This window comes from Nycticebus coucang, chromosome 18, assembly GCF_027406575.1.
Source record: "Nycticebus coucang isolate mNycCou1 chromosome 18, mNycCou1.pri, whole genome shotgun sequence".
In the NCBI taxonomy this organism is placed as follows: Eukaryota; Metazoa; Chordata; class Mammalia; order Primates; family Lorisidae; genus Nycticebus; species Nycticebus coucang.
The window spans coordinates 24,749,320-24,765,471 of NC_069797.1; the positions used below are offsets into that span (position 1 = coordinate 24,749,320).

At 49.4% G+C, this 16,152-nt stretch overlaps 1 protein-coding gene across 1 annotated transcript; it reads right to left on the reverse strand.

Annotated features, from left to right (window-relative positions):
• Positions 1-3,892: 3,892 nt before the first annotated feature.
• AIPL1 (aryl hydrocarbon receptor interacting protein like 1) lies at positions 3,893-15,842 on the reverse strand. The gene is made up of 6 exons (XM_053568856.1): positions 15,669-15,842; positions 14,919-15,098; positions 7,488-7,676; positions 6,367-6,543; positions 6,103-6,244; positions 3,893-4,827 (listed from the first exon to the last, which is right to left on the reverse strand). Exons 1-6 carry the CDS (start codon positions 15,762-15,764, stop codon positions 4,424-4,426), a joined length of 1,188 nt encoding a protein of 395 aa, XP_053424831.1. The 5' UTR covers positions 15,765-15,842; the 3' UTR covers positions 3,893-4,423.
• Positions 15,843-16,152: the final 310 nt, after the last annotated feature.

Genomic DNA, 16,152 nt, shown 5'->3' on the forward strand with positions numbered 1-16,152 from the left:
GTGAGGCTAGGGCCGCCTCACTTTCCATGGTGAGGGTCGGTTATTTGGAGGAAATCAGGGCACAGGGGAGGCCCAGGTGGCCCCTCACTTTCAAGCTCACACACACACACATATAAGCATTAGCCTTGCAGGAAATTAAAAGAAAGGCGACACTCTGGTCTAGTCATCTTCACCTCGGCCACTTATTGGGCATTGGACCTACAGGGGTAAGGACCCCAAGCCTCGGGTCCAACTCATGTGTGTCAATTCCAGACTCACCTACTTCAACTGCATCATCCAAGCAAGCCAGGTCCCTTCCTGAGCTGGACTAGACCCTCAAGGTAGGAAGGGTCATTTAAAAACGAGTGCTGTTATTAGTCCCCGGGGCTCACGCCAAGCCTCCTGCAGAGTCCGTGCTATTGAAAGTTGAACTGTTTGCTAAATTTAGCGTGGCTGAGGTTGCTTGGTCATTTCTCACAGACCAGGAGGTGCCTCAGCCTGTGACAAGAAGTAACTGGGCGCGCGCCATACCCTTCTCCCTATTTTGAACCTCAGATGCACACCAGGGCCTTAGATGTCACTTTAGGCTGAGCCCTCCTCATAGCAAGTGCTTCTGCAGTGGCGGTTTCAGCTGAGGGTGTGAGGAGGGCTGTGCCCTGAGGACCAGGCAAGTGCTGGCTCTATTGCCGATTTGTGGGATGTGTGCCTGGATTCAAATTCTAGGTGTGCTGCTGAGAGGAGACTTGATACCTGATCAAGCAGCATCTTGGCAGAAGACAGGTAGCCCACTCAAAAGGGGTAGCCACGGAGGCAGAATGAAAGGTAGGAGGGGCTGCAGGAACCAGCAGGAAATGGTGGGCAGAGGGGACGGGCAGGACTGGGAACCATTACTGGGTGCGGGCCTGCGGGACCTGGGGGAGGCAGTTCTGCACAGAGGCCAGTGAGAGCTATGGTCCAGAACACTGTTATGACCACAGGTCAAAGAGCCCAGCTGCTGCCAAATGACAGGCCAGCAAGGAGGGAATTGGATAAACAAACGCCCACATGTCCTCGTCCCACTAGTAGGTCTCCTGCTGGTACTTCCTGTTCACCAAACCCAACCAGAGGGCAGAGGGCAAGGGAGCTGAGATATAGGCCAAGCCTCCCAGGCAGGGCGGAGGACAGATTGGGGACCAATGGAGAATTGCCAGCAATAGCAGGCTGTAGAATGCCCCTGAAACATGCCCGTACCCTAATTCACCGAATCTGTGGGTGGGTTACCTTTTATGGCAAAGGAACTTTGAAAATGTGTTTAGATTACAGGTACTAAGATGGAGGTTATCCTGGATTATCTGGTAGGCCCAATGTAATCACAGGAGTTTTTACAATAGGGAGGCAGGAGGGTCAGAGACACAGAGGTGCTGTGATGATGGATGTACCCTGTTTCCCCGAAAATAAGACATCCTCCTAAAATAAGACCTACTTACAGGAAAGATAAGACGTCCCCTGAAAATAAGACCTAGAGCATCTTTGGGAGCACACCTTAAAATAAGACACTGTCTTATTTTCTTATTTTCGGGGAAACAGGGTAGAGGAGCACAGAGAGACTGGAAGATGCTGGGCTGTTGGCTGCGAAGACAGAGGGAGGGGCCACAAGCCAAGAACTGCAGGCAGGAACTGGAAGAAGCAAGAAAACAGACTCTCCCCTAGAGCCTCCAGAAGGAACTCAGCTCTGCCAACCCATTTTAGGATTTCTGACCCCCAGAGCTATAAAAGAACACATTTGTGCTGTTTGTTTTAAACTATTAAGTGTGTAGTAAGTAATTTGCTACATAGCCAGAGAAAACTAATACACCTGCACAATGCTCAGGGCGCTCCCTCAGGTCACCCAACCCCCTTCCACCCTCCTAAATGACTCCCTGGTCTCAGGGTCCCTGTCAACTCCAGTCAAAACAGAGGTCACAATGGTGGCTCATAGCTGGGAATGATTCTTGGAGAGAGGAACCAGGTGAGAGGGGCCTGTGAAACCCACACAAGCACCCCTCCTGTTCACCCCTCTAACTGCTCCCAAACACAGGTTACTGGCGAGCTCCAGGTTGTTCCCTCATATATATATTTTTCTCCTTTCTTTCTTTTTGTTACTTCTTTTTTAATACATTGTACCCTTTCTTTTTTTTTCTTTCTACCCATGTATGGGCTATCTGGTGAAAGAGGCAGCGGGCATCATACAAAAAAATCGCAGCCCAGAAGTCTGGAAATCTGACACTAAAAACCCGTCTCTAATCCTGGATCCACCCAGCTTTGAAGTGACTTAGCAAGTTACTGCCCCTCTCTGAGCCTCAGTTTCCCTGTCTGTACAAGAGACTAAGTTGTCTCTGAGGACCTAGTCTGCTGGCAGTCTGATTCCATGGTTCTAGGCGCCTCCTTAACTGTCACTAGCATGACTGACCTAGCAACCCTGTAGGGGTCAGGGAGACCGTGGGACTCAGGAGAACCGCCACAACTAGAGCCCAAAGCTGCTTTCTGGGAGGACACGCGGAGCCCATCTCCTAACACCGGGATTATCATCGGCTTGTTCTCTTCTGCCCCCTGCTGGCCACTCGAAAGCAAAGCCTTCGAGCTCGATCCGTGGGAAAGAATCCCTCTGACAAAGGACCCTGCAACCTGCATCCTCCTGGCCAGTCCTGCCCAGGCTGGCCTTCCCTCAAGGCTAGTTTTCAGGGTGCAGAAGGAATCCCATGCAGCAACCAGAGCCCTGGATGAAGAGGCTGCCTGCATCTCTCCCCGCATCTTCTTCCCACCTCCTCTGCCCTGGTAAGACAGGTGCTAGATGCAGCGGTTTCTGAAAAGTGGCTCTATTGGCCCCCTCTGCCTTTGTGACATAGTAACACTAGGCCGAGGACTCCCTGTACACTCTCTCTGCAGGGTGTCTTCCACCATTCTTGGTGAGTTTTCTAGTCCCTACCTCTATGTTTTTCTTGGGCTAGCAAACATCTTGGGGCCTTGGAAGGGGAGAAGACCACACCAGGATGAGTCTGAGAGGACCAAGGGGTCCTGGGAAGCATTTGGGTGTCAGCCCTGCTGAGAGGTCTGCAGTCTGCAGACTGACTCCAAATGAGATGGGATCCTTGCTGGTCCCAAGGGAAAGGATGGCTGGTAGGGCAGCTGCATACAGACAATGGGCAGGAAAGGGAGGCTGGAAGTCTATAGGCCATAGTCCCTGGCCCTCAAATCATGGCCCTTGCCAGGCTCTATCCCTGCTCTGAACCACACGTGAGTCTCTAACTGCCCAGACACCATGCAGGCCTCTCTTCCTGAACAGTGCTACCAGGAGAGGGCCAGTGAAGGTCCCTCGTCTCTCTGCCCCCAGCCTCTGTCCCTTTCTCCACTCCACCTTCTCCAACTCATGGGACTCCCTCTGGCCTCAGGAAGGACATTCCTGTCTTGCTGCTTTTGTGGGGCATAATGTGCCCTCCCTCTGACCTCTAAAACCTCCTCTCCCACCTGGGTCCTTCATACTGTACCTGGATGGCCCAGTGGACACTGAGCCTGAATCAACCAAAACCCTTTTCTCCAAGGTGGGGGAGGGCTTAAACTTCAAACTTTCTAGCCAGGAAAACACTGCCATGTTAAAATTCACACTGCAATTCCAGAAGCCAGGAATATTCTCATTCTGGTGGCCCAAGGGTCCTGAAATTTGAACCAAAGTAAAAGAAATGCAATCAAAGCATAGAGCAGACCCTGCAGGAAAACATGCTTACACAGCCATAATCATGTAAATGCTGTTTATTGATTTTCAGATTTGACAGTCAACCTATGGACAAAGCACAGAAGAGTTTTTGGTTACAGAGCAGAGGTAGATGTTAACAACCAGGACGATGGAAAACTAAAGTATATTAGACATTTAGGGAGGAGGAGGGTGAGAGGTGGAAGGGAAGAGGGAGGGTCCCAGCTCTGCCACCCTCATCCTACACAGAAGGGAGTAACCAGTTCCACTAAAGTCATTTGGCTTCTAGAGAGTTCTAGGTGTAGTACATAAAGTTAGAAAAATAACCAAAAGATCACCCTTAAATAAAATCACCCAAAATGGGGAGAACGGGAGATGGCAGGGGAGAAACAGGGTCACAGCGTCCAATCCTCATTTTTCATTGACATGGGGTAAAAAGGAAACACGGATGAACTATGATTTAAACATATCAAGTGGGATAGGGAAAACTATCAGAATTTTTTAAAAATGGGCAATTAAAATAGTTCAGGGCTAAGGAATGGGAGGAGGAGGGGAGGAAACTTCACTTTTATTCATAAGCCCTTCTGTGCTCTTGTGATTCTTTTTTAACCATGGGCATGCATGACTTTGATTCTAAAACGTAATTTTAAATTTTAAAAGTGACACCAAACTCCTGGTCAACTGAACCAGAAATGACCAGGAGGTATACACCCTACCTGGGTGCCAGCCGCGGAGAAATCAGTGCCGGGGCTCTGCGGACAGGGGCGGCTCAGGGGGCTCAGGGGGGTGTTCTGCGGACAGGGGCGGCCCGGGGGGCTCAGGAGGATGTTCCAGGGACAGGGGCGGCTCAGGGGGCTGTTCCGCGGACAGGGGTGGCTCAGGGGTCTCCGGGGCCTGCTCCTCTGGCCGCTGGGCTGCCTCCCGGCCTCCACCTGTGCGCTGGCTCAGCATGTTCCGGCAGCGCAGCCGCTCTTCCTCCTGCTTGTCCGCCATGCGGAGCTCCAGCAGCCTCAGCTCCCTGCACACCGCCTTCTGCATGGCGGGGTCCAGCTCCAGCACTTTTTTCAGGTCCGCCTTGGCCTCGGCCTCGTTCCACACCTCGGCGTGAGCGCGCGCGCGCACGTAGTAGGCCTTCACGATGCCTGCGGGAGGACCCAGCTGTCCACCTGCCCAACCCAGGGACAGCCCCCACCCAGCTGGGACACACCAGCCTACAAGAGCCTTAATCCTGCCGGTGAGCCTTAACCTCTGTGCCTACAGTGCCTCAGTTTCCTCAACTGTAAAATGGTGATGATAATAACAGCAGGACCGCCTCCCCTCCCTTGCAGGGACTCTTCCAAGGATCTGTATTTCCAGCTGCTCCCCACTGCTCCATCACAGACTGAGCTCTACCTCCTGTCAGAGCAAGGCATTAGATTTTCATAGGCGAGCAAACGCTACTGTAAATTGTGCGTGGGAGGGATCCAGTTTGCACCCTCCTCACGAGAATCTAATGCCTGATGATCCGAAGTGGCGCTGAGGCAGTTGTGCTTCGTGCTGGGGAGCAGCTGCAAACAGCAGATCATTAGCAGAGAGGTTTGACACACTTCCGGTGTCACTGCCTCCCATCACCCCCAGACGGGACTGCCTAGTTGCAGGAAATCAAGCCCAGGGCTCCCACTAATTGTGCATTGTGTGAATTGTATGATTATTTCATTACATATTCCAATGTAATAATAATAAAGTGCACAATAAACGTAATGCACTTGAATCGTCCCCAAACCATTCTCCCTACCCCAGTCCATGGAAACATTTTCTTCCATGAAACTGGTCCCTAGTGCCAAACCAGTTGGGGATCACTATTATAGAGGCTCCGAAAACTGTATAAACTCCAGACCCTATCCCTGCACCTACCCCACACTGTGATTATGAGGATTAGCAGGATTAAGCGAGATAATAAATGCAGAGGAGCGTACTAAGTGTTGACATTGTAATTATTATCTGCATTCAAATACCATCTTCACAAACACGGCCATGTCTGTGCACCACAGGTACTAGTACTGACTTATGATTTTTCCCTATTAATTCCCCTTTTGGAAAAAAAAAAAGCCTGTTTATTGCTCCACAAAAATCCCAACTTTGGTGAGCTACCTCTGTATTTGTTCAATACACATTAAAATGAAAGACCTCCTAGGATGAGCACTGCCCATCCCATCCATCCCCTGCCGCGCGGTTACACGCTTGGGAAAGCCCTGCTGGATGGAGACATGGTTTGGTGCTTGCACAAGCTCAAAAGAGAAGTCCACGAAGGTCTTTGCTGGTGACTCCGTAGCCCCAGAAAGGAAGCCCCCCTCGTCCCGCCCACTGCGTCCTTCCAGCCCCGCCCACTGCGTCCTCCCAGCCTCGCCCACTCCGTCCAACCCGCCCCGCCTGCGCACCTGGGTGGTGCCGCAGGATGTCGCTGGTGTGCTCCAGCACCTCGTAGTACTCCTCCTTCTTCAGCAGGCACTGGCAGTAGTTGAGAATCAGGGTGTTGATCATCTTTTCCAGCTTCAGCCACTGCACTTCCCAGGGCTTCTCCTGCCAGGTGCAGAAGGGCTGTGCTAAGCTCAGGACGCCCCGGACCCCGTCCAGGCATGACCAGTGCCGAGCCGTTCACTCAAGGCCCTCCCCACCCCCTGGCCCTGGTCACAGCCCCCCACCTTGGTCTGCAGGTTCCTCAGGCACACTATGGCTTCCTGGTACTTGGTGGAGGCCTCCTCATAGCGGCCCAGCTTAAAGAGCCGGTTCCCTTCCCCGTGGAGGATGGGCACCGCCTTCATCTTCTCGTCATTGTTCATGTTCCAGGTCTCCCTCTGGTACTCACTGGGGGCCTCAACCTGGCCGAGAGCCGCAGGTCAGTGAGGCAGGGATGCCAGGTGCTGCCTGCACCCCAGCAAGAAGCAGAGAAAGTGGACCCCAGCACATCTCCCTAATGTCAGCTCTGCATTTTCCACAGTGGGGTTGGGCCAAAACAAGATGCTGGCTGGTCAGACACGTAAACGCGGGAAGGGAGCAACAGGCCCAAGGCCCTGCCCTACCTCAGTTCCTCTCTTTAAATCAGAACGCCTTTGTCAAGACACTTTGTTTCCAATATTCAGAAAAGCCATGAATACCTGTTTCTTTAGAACAGAACACTCCATTGCCATCTGCTGGAAAACTGTTACTATAAAAACATGGATATACAGCGTGTATAATGAGCACCTCCTTGGAGGAGAGGCCCTTCTGCAGCGCATGGACCACACGACTGTTCCAGCAGGCCTCTAAAGGCCCTTGGTTGGCACGGTTATCTTTTATGTTTTTATTTGCCCCCAGACTGAACCTCAGCCTTGGCCATGAGCTAAGTTTTGACCTGAACTTGACCTGGCCTTGACTCTCTCCCACCAACCCCAAACATGGACTAGCTAACCCTTAGGTAGAGGGGTAAGAGGGTGTGGATAGTTCCACAAAGCATCTCCCACTGTGCAAGAACCATGTCTGAACCCACAAATCACAGGGGCTACAAGGATGAGGTTACGATCCCAAAATTTTTTGAATAAAAATGAAAGTAGATAACCAGTAGAGGTAAATGCCTTCAAAATGAAAATGAACTACCTTTTTAAAAATTGCTCCAGATGGACTTTTCCCGTGGGAAAAAAAAAGCAGAGGACTTTTTTTTCCTTTTTTCAAATTCCTATTCTGCTGTGGCTTAGGAACTTTTTCCTGGGAGTCTCCATGGTCCCTGCCCCTGGTCCCTCTCAGATGCTAGGACAGCTCTCCACCCCCGTGTACCCCAGAATCGCACCTGCAGCAGCTCAATCACAAAGATCAGAGGCTGTGGCTCCTTCTGCAGCTCGTCCAGGTCCTCGTAGCCCAGTGTGTGGTAAGCGAACATGTTGGCCAGCCCACACGTGTGCACGTGCCACTCCGTGGGGTCCTTGCCCTCTGCCATCTGCCTCAGGCTCCGGGACAGGATCGGATAGACCCCTGTGTGCTATAGGGAGATGGTGTCTGGGCCCCAAAGAGCCCCCACTCTGAGTCCCTTCTACCATTCTCCACCCCCTACTAATCACTGTGGTTAGCTGTGTGCCAGGCTCCTCGGCTCCAACAAGGAAGGCTCTACTATTATCTCCCATGTTACAGGTGAGGAAATTGGAGCCTAGGGAAGTTAAGCAACTTGCTCAAAGTCACACAGCTAAGAAATGACAGAGCCAGGGTTCAAATCTGGCTCCACAGGCCATGTGTTTAGTCTCATCCCACCTCTTCTGGACCTTGGAGACTCAGAGCTCCACAAAGGCTGTGACTGAAAGGGGAGGCAGTTTGGTGCAGTGGAAGGAGCAGGGTTCCAGGGCCTGAGAAGGCCAGCTTGGTGTCCTGGCAGTGCTGCTGACCAGCAGTGAGTCCAGGGCACCACACCTCTCTGAACTCCAGCTCCCTTGGCTGCACCTGTCTGGCTTCAGGTCTGTTGCAGGGACTGAATGAGACAGTGCAGACACAGCTCTGTCCCCTCACAGCCTCACCCAGCACTGGGACCTGGGGGTGCCACCCTCGGAGTAGAGGGGGGCTGGGAAAATCCACTGTGTGGCCTAAGCGAGGCCTGCAGCACTCCAGGCCTCAACTTCCCCAGCTATAGTCTCTGAGAACCCATCTCCTTGAACTGGCTCCAACATGGCCCAATTCTGGCCTCCACACATGACTCTGGTACGGACACACTGCTAGGAAAGCTAAGGGGCAGAAGGAGCTCAGCTCTGCCTCCAGGTCACCCCTCCCTTCCCCCACTAGCCAAGATTAGCCAGGAATGCCCTCTGCCTCTTTGCAAGAGAGGATACCAGATGGCAATTGAGCCCATTGGGATTAAGGCTGGACCAAGGGAGGGAGAGGCCCAGGATCAGGTCTCTGCGGGGAGGGGACACTCCTGGCCCTGCAGTAGCAGCCCCAGCTCTGCAGCCTCCGTCTCCCAGCAAGCTGAGTGTGAGCCGTGGACCCCAAGGACAGCACTGTTTGGGCATGCTCTCAAAGAAAGACCTTGCCCAGCTAGACACCTACCACTCTGGCACTACCAGGGCCCCTGGCCAGCATGGGTGGGCTGTGGGACACCACCAGGAAGGAATATGAAGGTCAGGAGATGAAGCAGAGCTCCAAGGACCACTGCCTTGGAGAGAGAGGAGGACGCCCATCTCAGCTCTGTGCCCACCCTTGCAGCTTAACTCGCTGAGCTGCAGACCAGCAGGGTCAGCCATGGTCACACACAGGGTTCTCTGCGGAGCCAGACTCCAGCCTTTGGGACTCACTCAGCCAAGTGAGGCTGCAACTGAAGCAGTCAGAGCCCAGGATAACTGGCTCTCTCTGGGGCCTCATGGCCAGAGCCTGGTGCTATCTGAGGGACTATTCCTATGATATATGCAAATGGGGTGTTATGGGCCATGTCCAAGTTACAGATCGGCTTTGTTTTATCCTTCATAGTGTGGGGGTTTTGTTTGCTTGTTTTTAATCAGTCGCCAGCATTTCAACACTGGGAGAGTTCACACGCTAATGCAGTTTCTGGCTTTGTCTCAAAATCTCAGAACACCCAGCCACGCTGGGCCCTGCCCTCTCCCATGACAACCTTGCAGCAGCCACCTGCTTCAGTTGAGGCCAGTTATCTGCAGCCAAGCAGGGTTCCTGGCCCTTTGTGGGACTGGAGTTTGAAACTCCTGGCTTCACAAGACTAGGCACCAGCAAAAAATACCACATGGACACAAGTGTCCTCACTGGAGGGAGAGAGAAAAGAGTATATTTTGGGGCAGAAGTCCCCAGAGCCCCTGACTGATCCTTCCTCTTTGTTCAGGGAAAGAAGAAGCAGGAGAGGCCCTGCCCTGCAGAGACCTAAACTCCAAGCTAATCTCGTAAAGACCCTCCAGGCAGAGGGCCCTGCAGGAGGCTAGGCAGCAACAGATGTGGAGAGCCAGGCCCTCCTGTGTCCTTTGTCACGTAGAGATGATTATCTCAGTGATGGCTTCATCTGTCCAGGTTCTTGGGTGAAGAGATGCCCCGCAGAGGAAAAGAGTCTAACTAAATGTAACACACCAAACCTTCTCAGATTCCCTGGCCCCACTTCTCCCCACTTCTAGGCCTGATGATCCCTTATTCATCCTCCAAGACCCAGCTCAATATTAGCTTCTTGAAGACATCCCCCAAGACCCTCAAGCAGTTAGTTGCCCCTCTTTTGTGGCCCCAAAGCATCCTGCCCCTCACTTATTTTTATGTCGTGGCACTGGCTGCCGTGCAATAGCACTGTTTAGGTGTCTGCTCATCCTCCAGAATTCAAATTCCTTGAGGACAAGGAACTTTGCCTGTTCCATTCCTAATGCGGAGCACAGGCCAATCAGGTGTCCAGGACTGTTTTCTAATCAGAGAGGTAACTAGATAGATACAAAGAGAGAGAAAATAAGAGAATGGATGGATGTGTAATGATGGAAAACTAGATTATGGACGAACATTGGTTGAAGGAAAGGATGGATAAATTGATGCATGAGCAGGTGGATGGATGGAGGGATAAGAGGTGGATGTATAGATGGATAAATAACTCCAGGAGGTGTGTGTGTGTGTTTATGTTTAACCATGGCAGCCATAGAGCTGGGAGAGGAGTATTGGGAAAACTCATAGTTACTATGGCAAAAAAAATTACCAGCCTGTGGAATGGGCAGTGCACTCACATGACTATTGATGTGGCCAAAAGAACACAGACACCACAAGAAACGAAAAATCATGCCCACATTACGGGAGTAATAGCAGCTTGTGTTTTTGCAGCCAGCAGCAAATCAATCAACCAATCAAGAATTTATTGACAGCTTTCTATGCACTCAGCTCTCCCATGTCGACAAATATGCATCCTGTGGGGAGGGAGCTATTGTTGGCAACCACGCCTTGCCTACCGTGTGGCCTGAATTAGAGGTACATGCCAATATAGACAACCAGGAGCTCCCCGTTGTAAACAAAAGTCAATAAATATAATTCGAAACTGACCGAAAACACAAAGAAGCCAATTTCCTGAAGACTTAATAAAAATAAAACAGATTTTTAAAAGTAAAAACATCAGAATGAAGAATAACACAGGGGCTGCTACAAAGAAAAGATTTGCAACTAACATTTGCAGAGTGAAGAGGTGAATAACATGTGTTGAATGGGATCACCTACTGGCAGAGGAAGGCATTACAGCCTGGCTCTGTTAGACACTGTAAGAACATGAGCCACATAAGGAGTTACAGGATCGTGGGTCCCACCCAAATCCTGCCTCTTAATTTATTTGACCCAGAATAAGTTACTTTCTCTTTCTGAGGCTTAATTTGTCTCATTAGGAAAATGAGAAAGTTAATTCAAAATTTCTTCTAGCTCTTAAACTAATAGAGGCCATCTACAGCAAACCCACAGCCAATATCGTATTGAATGAAGTTAAATTGAAATCATTTCCACTTAGATCAGGAACCAGGCAAGGTTGCCCATTGTCTCCATTGCTCTTTAACATTGTAATGGAAGTTTTAGCCATTGCAATTAGGGAAGAAAAGGTGATCAAGGGGATCCACATAGGGTCAGAAGAGATCAAACTTTCACTCTTCGCAGATGATATGACTGTATATCTGGAAAACACTAGGGATTCTACTACAAAACTTTTAGAAGTGATCAAGGAATATAGCAATGTCTCAGGCTACAAAATCAACACCCATAAATCTGTAGCCTTTATATATACCAACAATAACCAAGCTGAACAAACAGTCAAGGACTCTATTCCTTTCACAGTAGTGCTAAAGAAGATGAAATACCTAACAAAGGACGTGAAAGATTTCTACAAAGAGAGCTATGAAACTCTAAGAAAAGAAATAGCCAAAGATGTTAACAGATGGAAAAACATACCATGCTCATGGCTGGGAAGAATCAACATTGTTAAAATGTCCATACTGCCCAAAGCAATATATAATTTTAATGCAATTCCTATTAAAGCTCCATTGTCATACTTTAAAGATCTTGAAAAAATAATACTTCATTTTATATGGAATCAGAAAAAAACCTCGAATAGCCAAAACATTACTGAGCAATAAAAACAAAGCAGGAGGAATCACGCTACCAGACCTGAGACTGTACTATAAATCCATAGTGATCAAAACAGTATGGTACTGGCACAAAAGCAGAGAAGTAGATGTCTGGAACAGAATAGAGAACCAAGAGATGGATCCAGCTACTTACCGTTATTTGATCTTTGACAAGCCAATTAAAACATTCAGTGGGGAAAAGATTCCCTATTTAACAAATGGTGCTGGGTAAACTGGCTGGCAACCTGTAGAAGATTGAAACTGGACCCACACCTTTCACCATTAACTAAGATAGACTCTCACTGGATAAAAGATTTAAACTTAAGACATGAAACTATAAAAATACTTGAAGAAAGTGCAGGGAAAACTCTTGAAGGAATCGGCCTGGGTGAATATTTTATGAGGAGGACTCCCCAGGCAATTGAAGCAGTACCAAAAATACACTATTGGGACCTGATCAAACTAAAAAGCTTCTGCACAGCCAAGAACACAGTGAGTAAAGCAAGCAGACAGCCCTCAGAATGCGAGAAAATATTTACAGTTTATACCTCCGATAAAGGTCTAATAACCAGAATCCACAGAGAACTCAAATCTATTAGCAAGAAAAGAACATGTGACCCCATTTCAGGGTGGGCAAGGGACTTAAAGAGAAACTTCTCTAAAGAAGACCAACGCAAAATCTACAAACACATGAAAAAAAGCTCATCATCCTTAATCATCAGAGAAATGCAAATCAAAACTACTCTAAGATATCACCTAACCCCATTAAGAGTAGCCCACATAACAAAATCCCAAAACCAGAAATGTTGGCGTGGATGTGGAGGAAAGGGCACACTTCTACACTGCTGGTGGGAATGTCCACTAATACGTTCCTTCTGGAAGGATGTTTGGAGAATACTTAGAGACCTAAAAATAGACCTGCCATTCAATCCTATAATTCCTTTACTAGGTTTATACCCAGAAGACCAAAAGTCACAATATAACAAAGACATCTGTACCAGATGCTTATTGCAGCCCAATTCACAATTGCTAAGTCATGGAAGAAGCCCAAGTGCCCATCGACCCACGAATGGACTAGCAAATTGTGGTACATGTATACCATGGAATACTATGCGGCCTTAAAGAAAGATGGAGACTTTACCTCTTTCATGTTTACATGGATGGAGCTGGAACATATTCTTCTTAGCAAAGTATCTCAGGAATGGAAGAAAAAGTATCCAATGTACTCAGCCCTACTATGAAGCTAAATTTTAGCTTTCACATGAAGACTATAACCCAACTATATAGCACAAGACTATGGGGAAAGGGCCAAGGAAGGGGAAGGGAGGGGGGCGGTTTTGGTGGAGGGAGGGTAATGGGTGGGGCCACATCTATGGTGCATCTTAGAATGGGTACAGGCGATTGCACTAATGTACACAGCTATGATTCAACAATAAAAAAAAAATTTCTTCTAGCTCTAAACAATAGCTCCTATTTTCATTTGCTCTGTTCTGTGATGTACACTCATAAACATCATATTATATGATCTTTGAAATAATCCCTTAACTTAGGGTTTATTATAGAGGAGAGAATAAATGGCAGAAAGAAGAAAGGACATCCCCAGGTCACACAACTAATAAAAGAACAAAATTCAAATTTCTCTTCCAAAAGGTCATGGGCTCTTGTTGAAACAGTGAGTCTACGTGTTCACCATTAATGGTGAAAATCAGGGCTGAGCTTTGGAATGGATGGATCTGGCTGTCAGCACCTGAACCCACCACTCAATCTTAACATCACAATAAAAGAGGCGAGGGACCCTGGTGTGTCCACAGGAAGTGCACGGTACCATCCATGACAGACTGTCGCAAAGAAGAGGAGCCTGGATCCCCTCTAAACCTAACTCTCAATATATCAAAAGGATCAGAGGGACATTTTAGACAATTACATGGCAAAGCAACCAGTGAACTCGGAATGTGGGACTTCTCCAGGACGAAATCCATGCCAAAGACAAAAGAGGGAGGAGAGCTCATAGATAAGAAGAGGCTTGAAAGGAGCCCAGTGGCTGACGCCTATAATCCTGGCACTCTGGGAGGCCAAAACAGGTGAATCGCTTGAGCCTAGGAGTTGGAGACCAGCCTGAGCAAGAATTAGACTCTGTCTCTACTGAAAATGGAAAAACTAGCTAGGTGTGTGGCTGGAACCTGTAGCCCCAACTACTCTGTAGTCTGAGGCAAGAGGCCCGCTTGAGCCCAAGAGTTTGAGGTTGCTGTGAGCTGTGATGCCATAGCGCTCTACCCAGGGCAACAGAGTGAGACTCTGTCTCAAAAGAAAAAAAAAAGAAGCAGCAGCAGCTTGAGAAACATAACAACAGAGCACCAGGCATGGACTTTGCATCCTGACTTGAGCAAACCAACCTTATTCATTTATAAAGAATAAACGAAGAGACAGCCAAAGAAATTTTAAGAGTGACTGGATGTTAATCTGATTTTAAGAATTCTTCAGGTTTTAAAAATATTTCATAATGATACTCTAGCAATGGTTATGTTTCTTAAATATCCTCATATTTGAGAAATACAGAGTTTGGTATCACAAAGGAAATGATGTGGTGTTTGGAATTTGCTTTGATGTGCAGGACAAGGAGGGCATGCAGCTGGGTGGAAGGTGAGACGAGACTGGCCATGCGTGGTTGGACAGGGCTGGCACTGGATGATGGGTGTTTGGAAGTTTGTTATACTTTCTGTCCACTTGAAAGTTTTCATAAGAGATGTTTGTCCAAAGGTCAGTGAGTTTCACCATTTCTACCTGGGCCACAGAATGAGGAATGTAATTTAGAAGAGTAATTTATAGGAGTGCCATAAATAGGAAAAAATATTTTTGCTATGTGGGGCAGAGGGCAGAAAAGTAACCAATGGCCAAAAGTTTTCAGGATCTAATCATACTGTATAAAAAGTGAGGAGCGTGAAGTGGGCCGGCTCCCTCACCCTTCCAGCCAGAGCACCGGTTGTCACTTTAGGCCTGTTCTTTCTGCTGTGCCCATCTTCCTTGTTACAGTGGCGGGGAAGGAGGATACATAACTGCTTTGCAGAACTTTGTTTTTCCACCAGCTTTCCCAAAACACAGTAGCCCTGCAAAGAGGACAGGTGAGCCCCTAGAAGGCAGACCCGGGGAATGGCCCAGCACCGCCTACTTACGATGGCGTCACACCAGAACTCAGCCACCTCGCCCAGCCGCATGGAAGTCAGCAGGATCTCCCAGACCTCGAGCTTGAACATGTTCCCAATGACAATGTGCATGGGGTGGCCCACCTGCTTGCTGTCATCTATCACTGTCCTCTCCTCGTCACATTTCATGGTGCGGAAATGGAAGGTCACCTGGTCACCAAGAGAGTGGACTCTGGTCTAGTCACACTTCCCAAGGTGCATAGGGGGATCCCTACTGTCACGCACCCCCAGAGCTGTCTTCACAGTCAGCTCTCACAAACCCGATTAGATGCCTCAGGCCTCCACAGCATCCCCACCCCATGCTTCCCCAGAGAGGAGGAGCCCTCGCCCTCCCAAAGACCCCATTCCCACCCTCCAAGCTCTCCAAGACCAAGTTTTGTAGCCACAGATACATCTACCAGTTGAGAAAAACCCAGCAGACATTCGTAGACAAATATCAAGACCCCTAAGAGCCCTTCATTCTCACTGAACATCTAGGGCTCCAGAAAATTCCCCAAACACTCTCCCCTCAGCCCATGCTAAAGTCTAACCTTCAAAGTACCAGAAATGCCCTGTGAATGGAAACCACCTCAGAGGTCCCTGGATGCCTCGGTTGACAATTCCAGGAAGGGCCCACCTGCTATTTTTTGGCAGAGTAGGAGGCTGTTGGCAGTGCCCTGGGGCACTGCTGGGATGTGGAGGCCGCCACAGTGTCTCTATCCAGCCAGGGGCCCCACTTACTCGGGATCCAGTGATGAAGTTTGGGATCTGCCCCCTGCCCCCGTGAAGAATGGTCTTCTTGACCCCTTCCACGTTCAGGAGCAGAGCAGCGTCCATGGCTGTGGGTGGACGGAGACGTCCAGCCTATGCTGAGATAATCACGCCTAGAGTGGTGAGCACTTAGGCGGCTGAGACGTGTGAGGATTTGCCCTGCCCACAGAGGCCTGGATGAAGGCAGGACGGTGGGGGTGGGGGAGTGCCCCAGGCTCGCCCAAGACGCTCTGGCCTCCCTGGGCAGCCTGGCCTGCTGCCCCACCCACCTCTCTGCGAGGCTCTGCCTGCCACCACCGGCATTGTGCCTGGCTTTGGTTTGATTCCACCACAGGAAGGCAGGAAGTCCGCTGAGCTTTCTTAAAGACGATAAGGAAGAGGGGGATGAGCAGCAGAGAGACCTGGACGCCCCCAAAGGGGAAAGGAGCAGAGGCCCAAAGCCCACTTCGCCCAG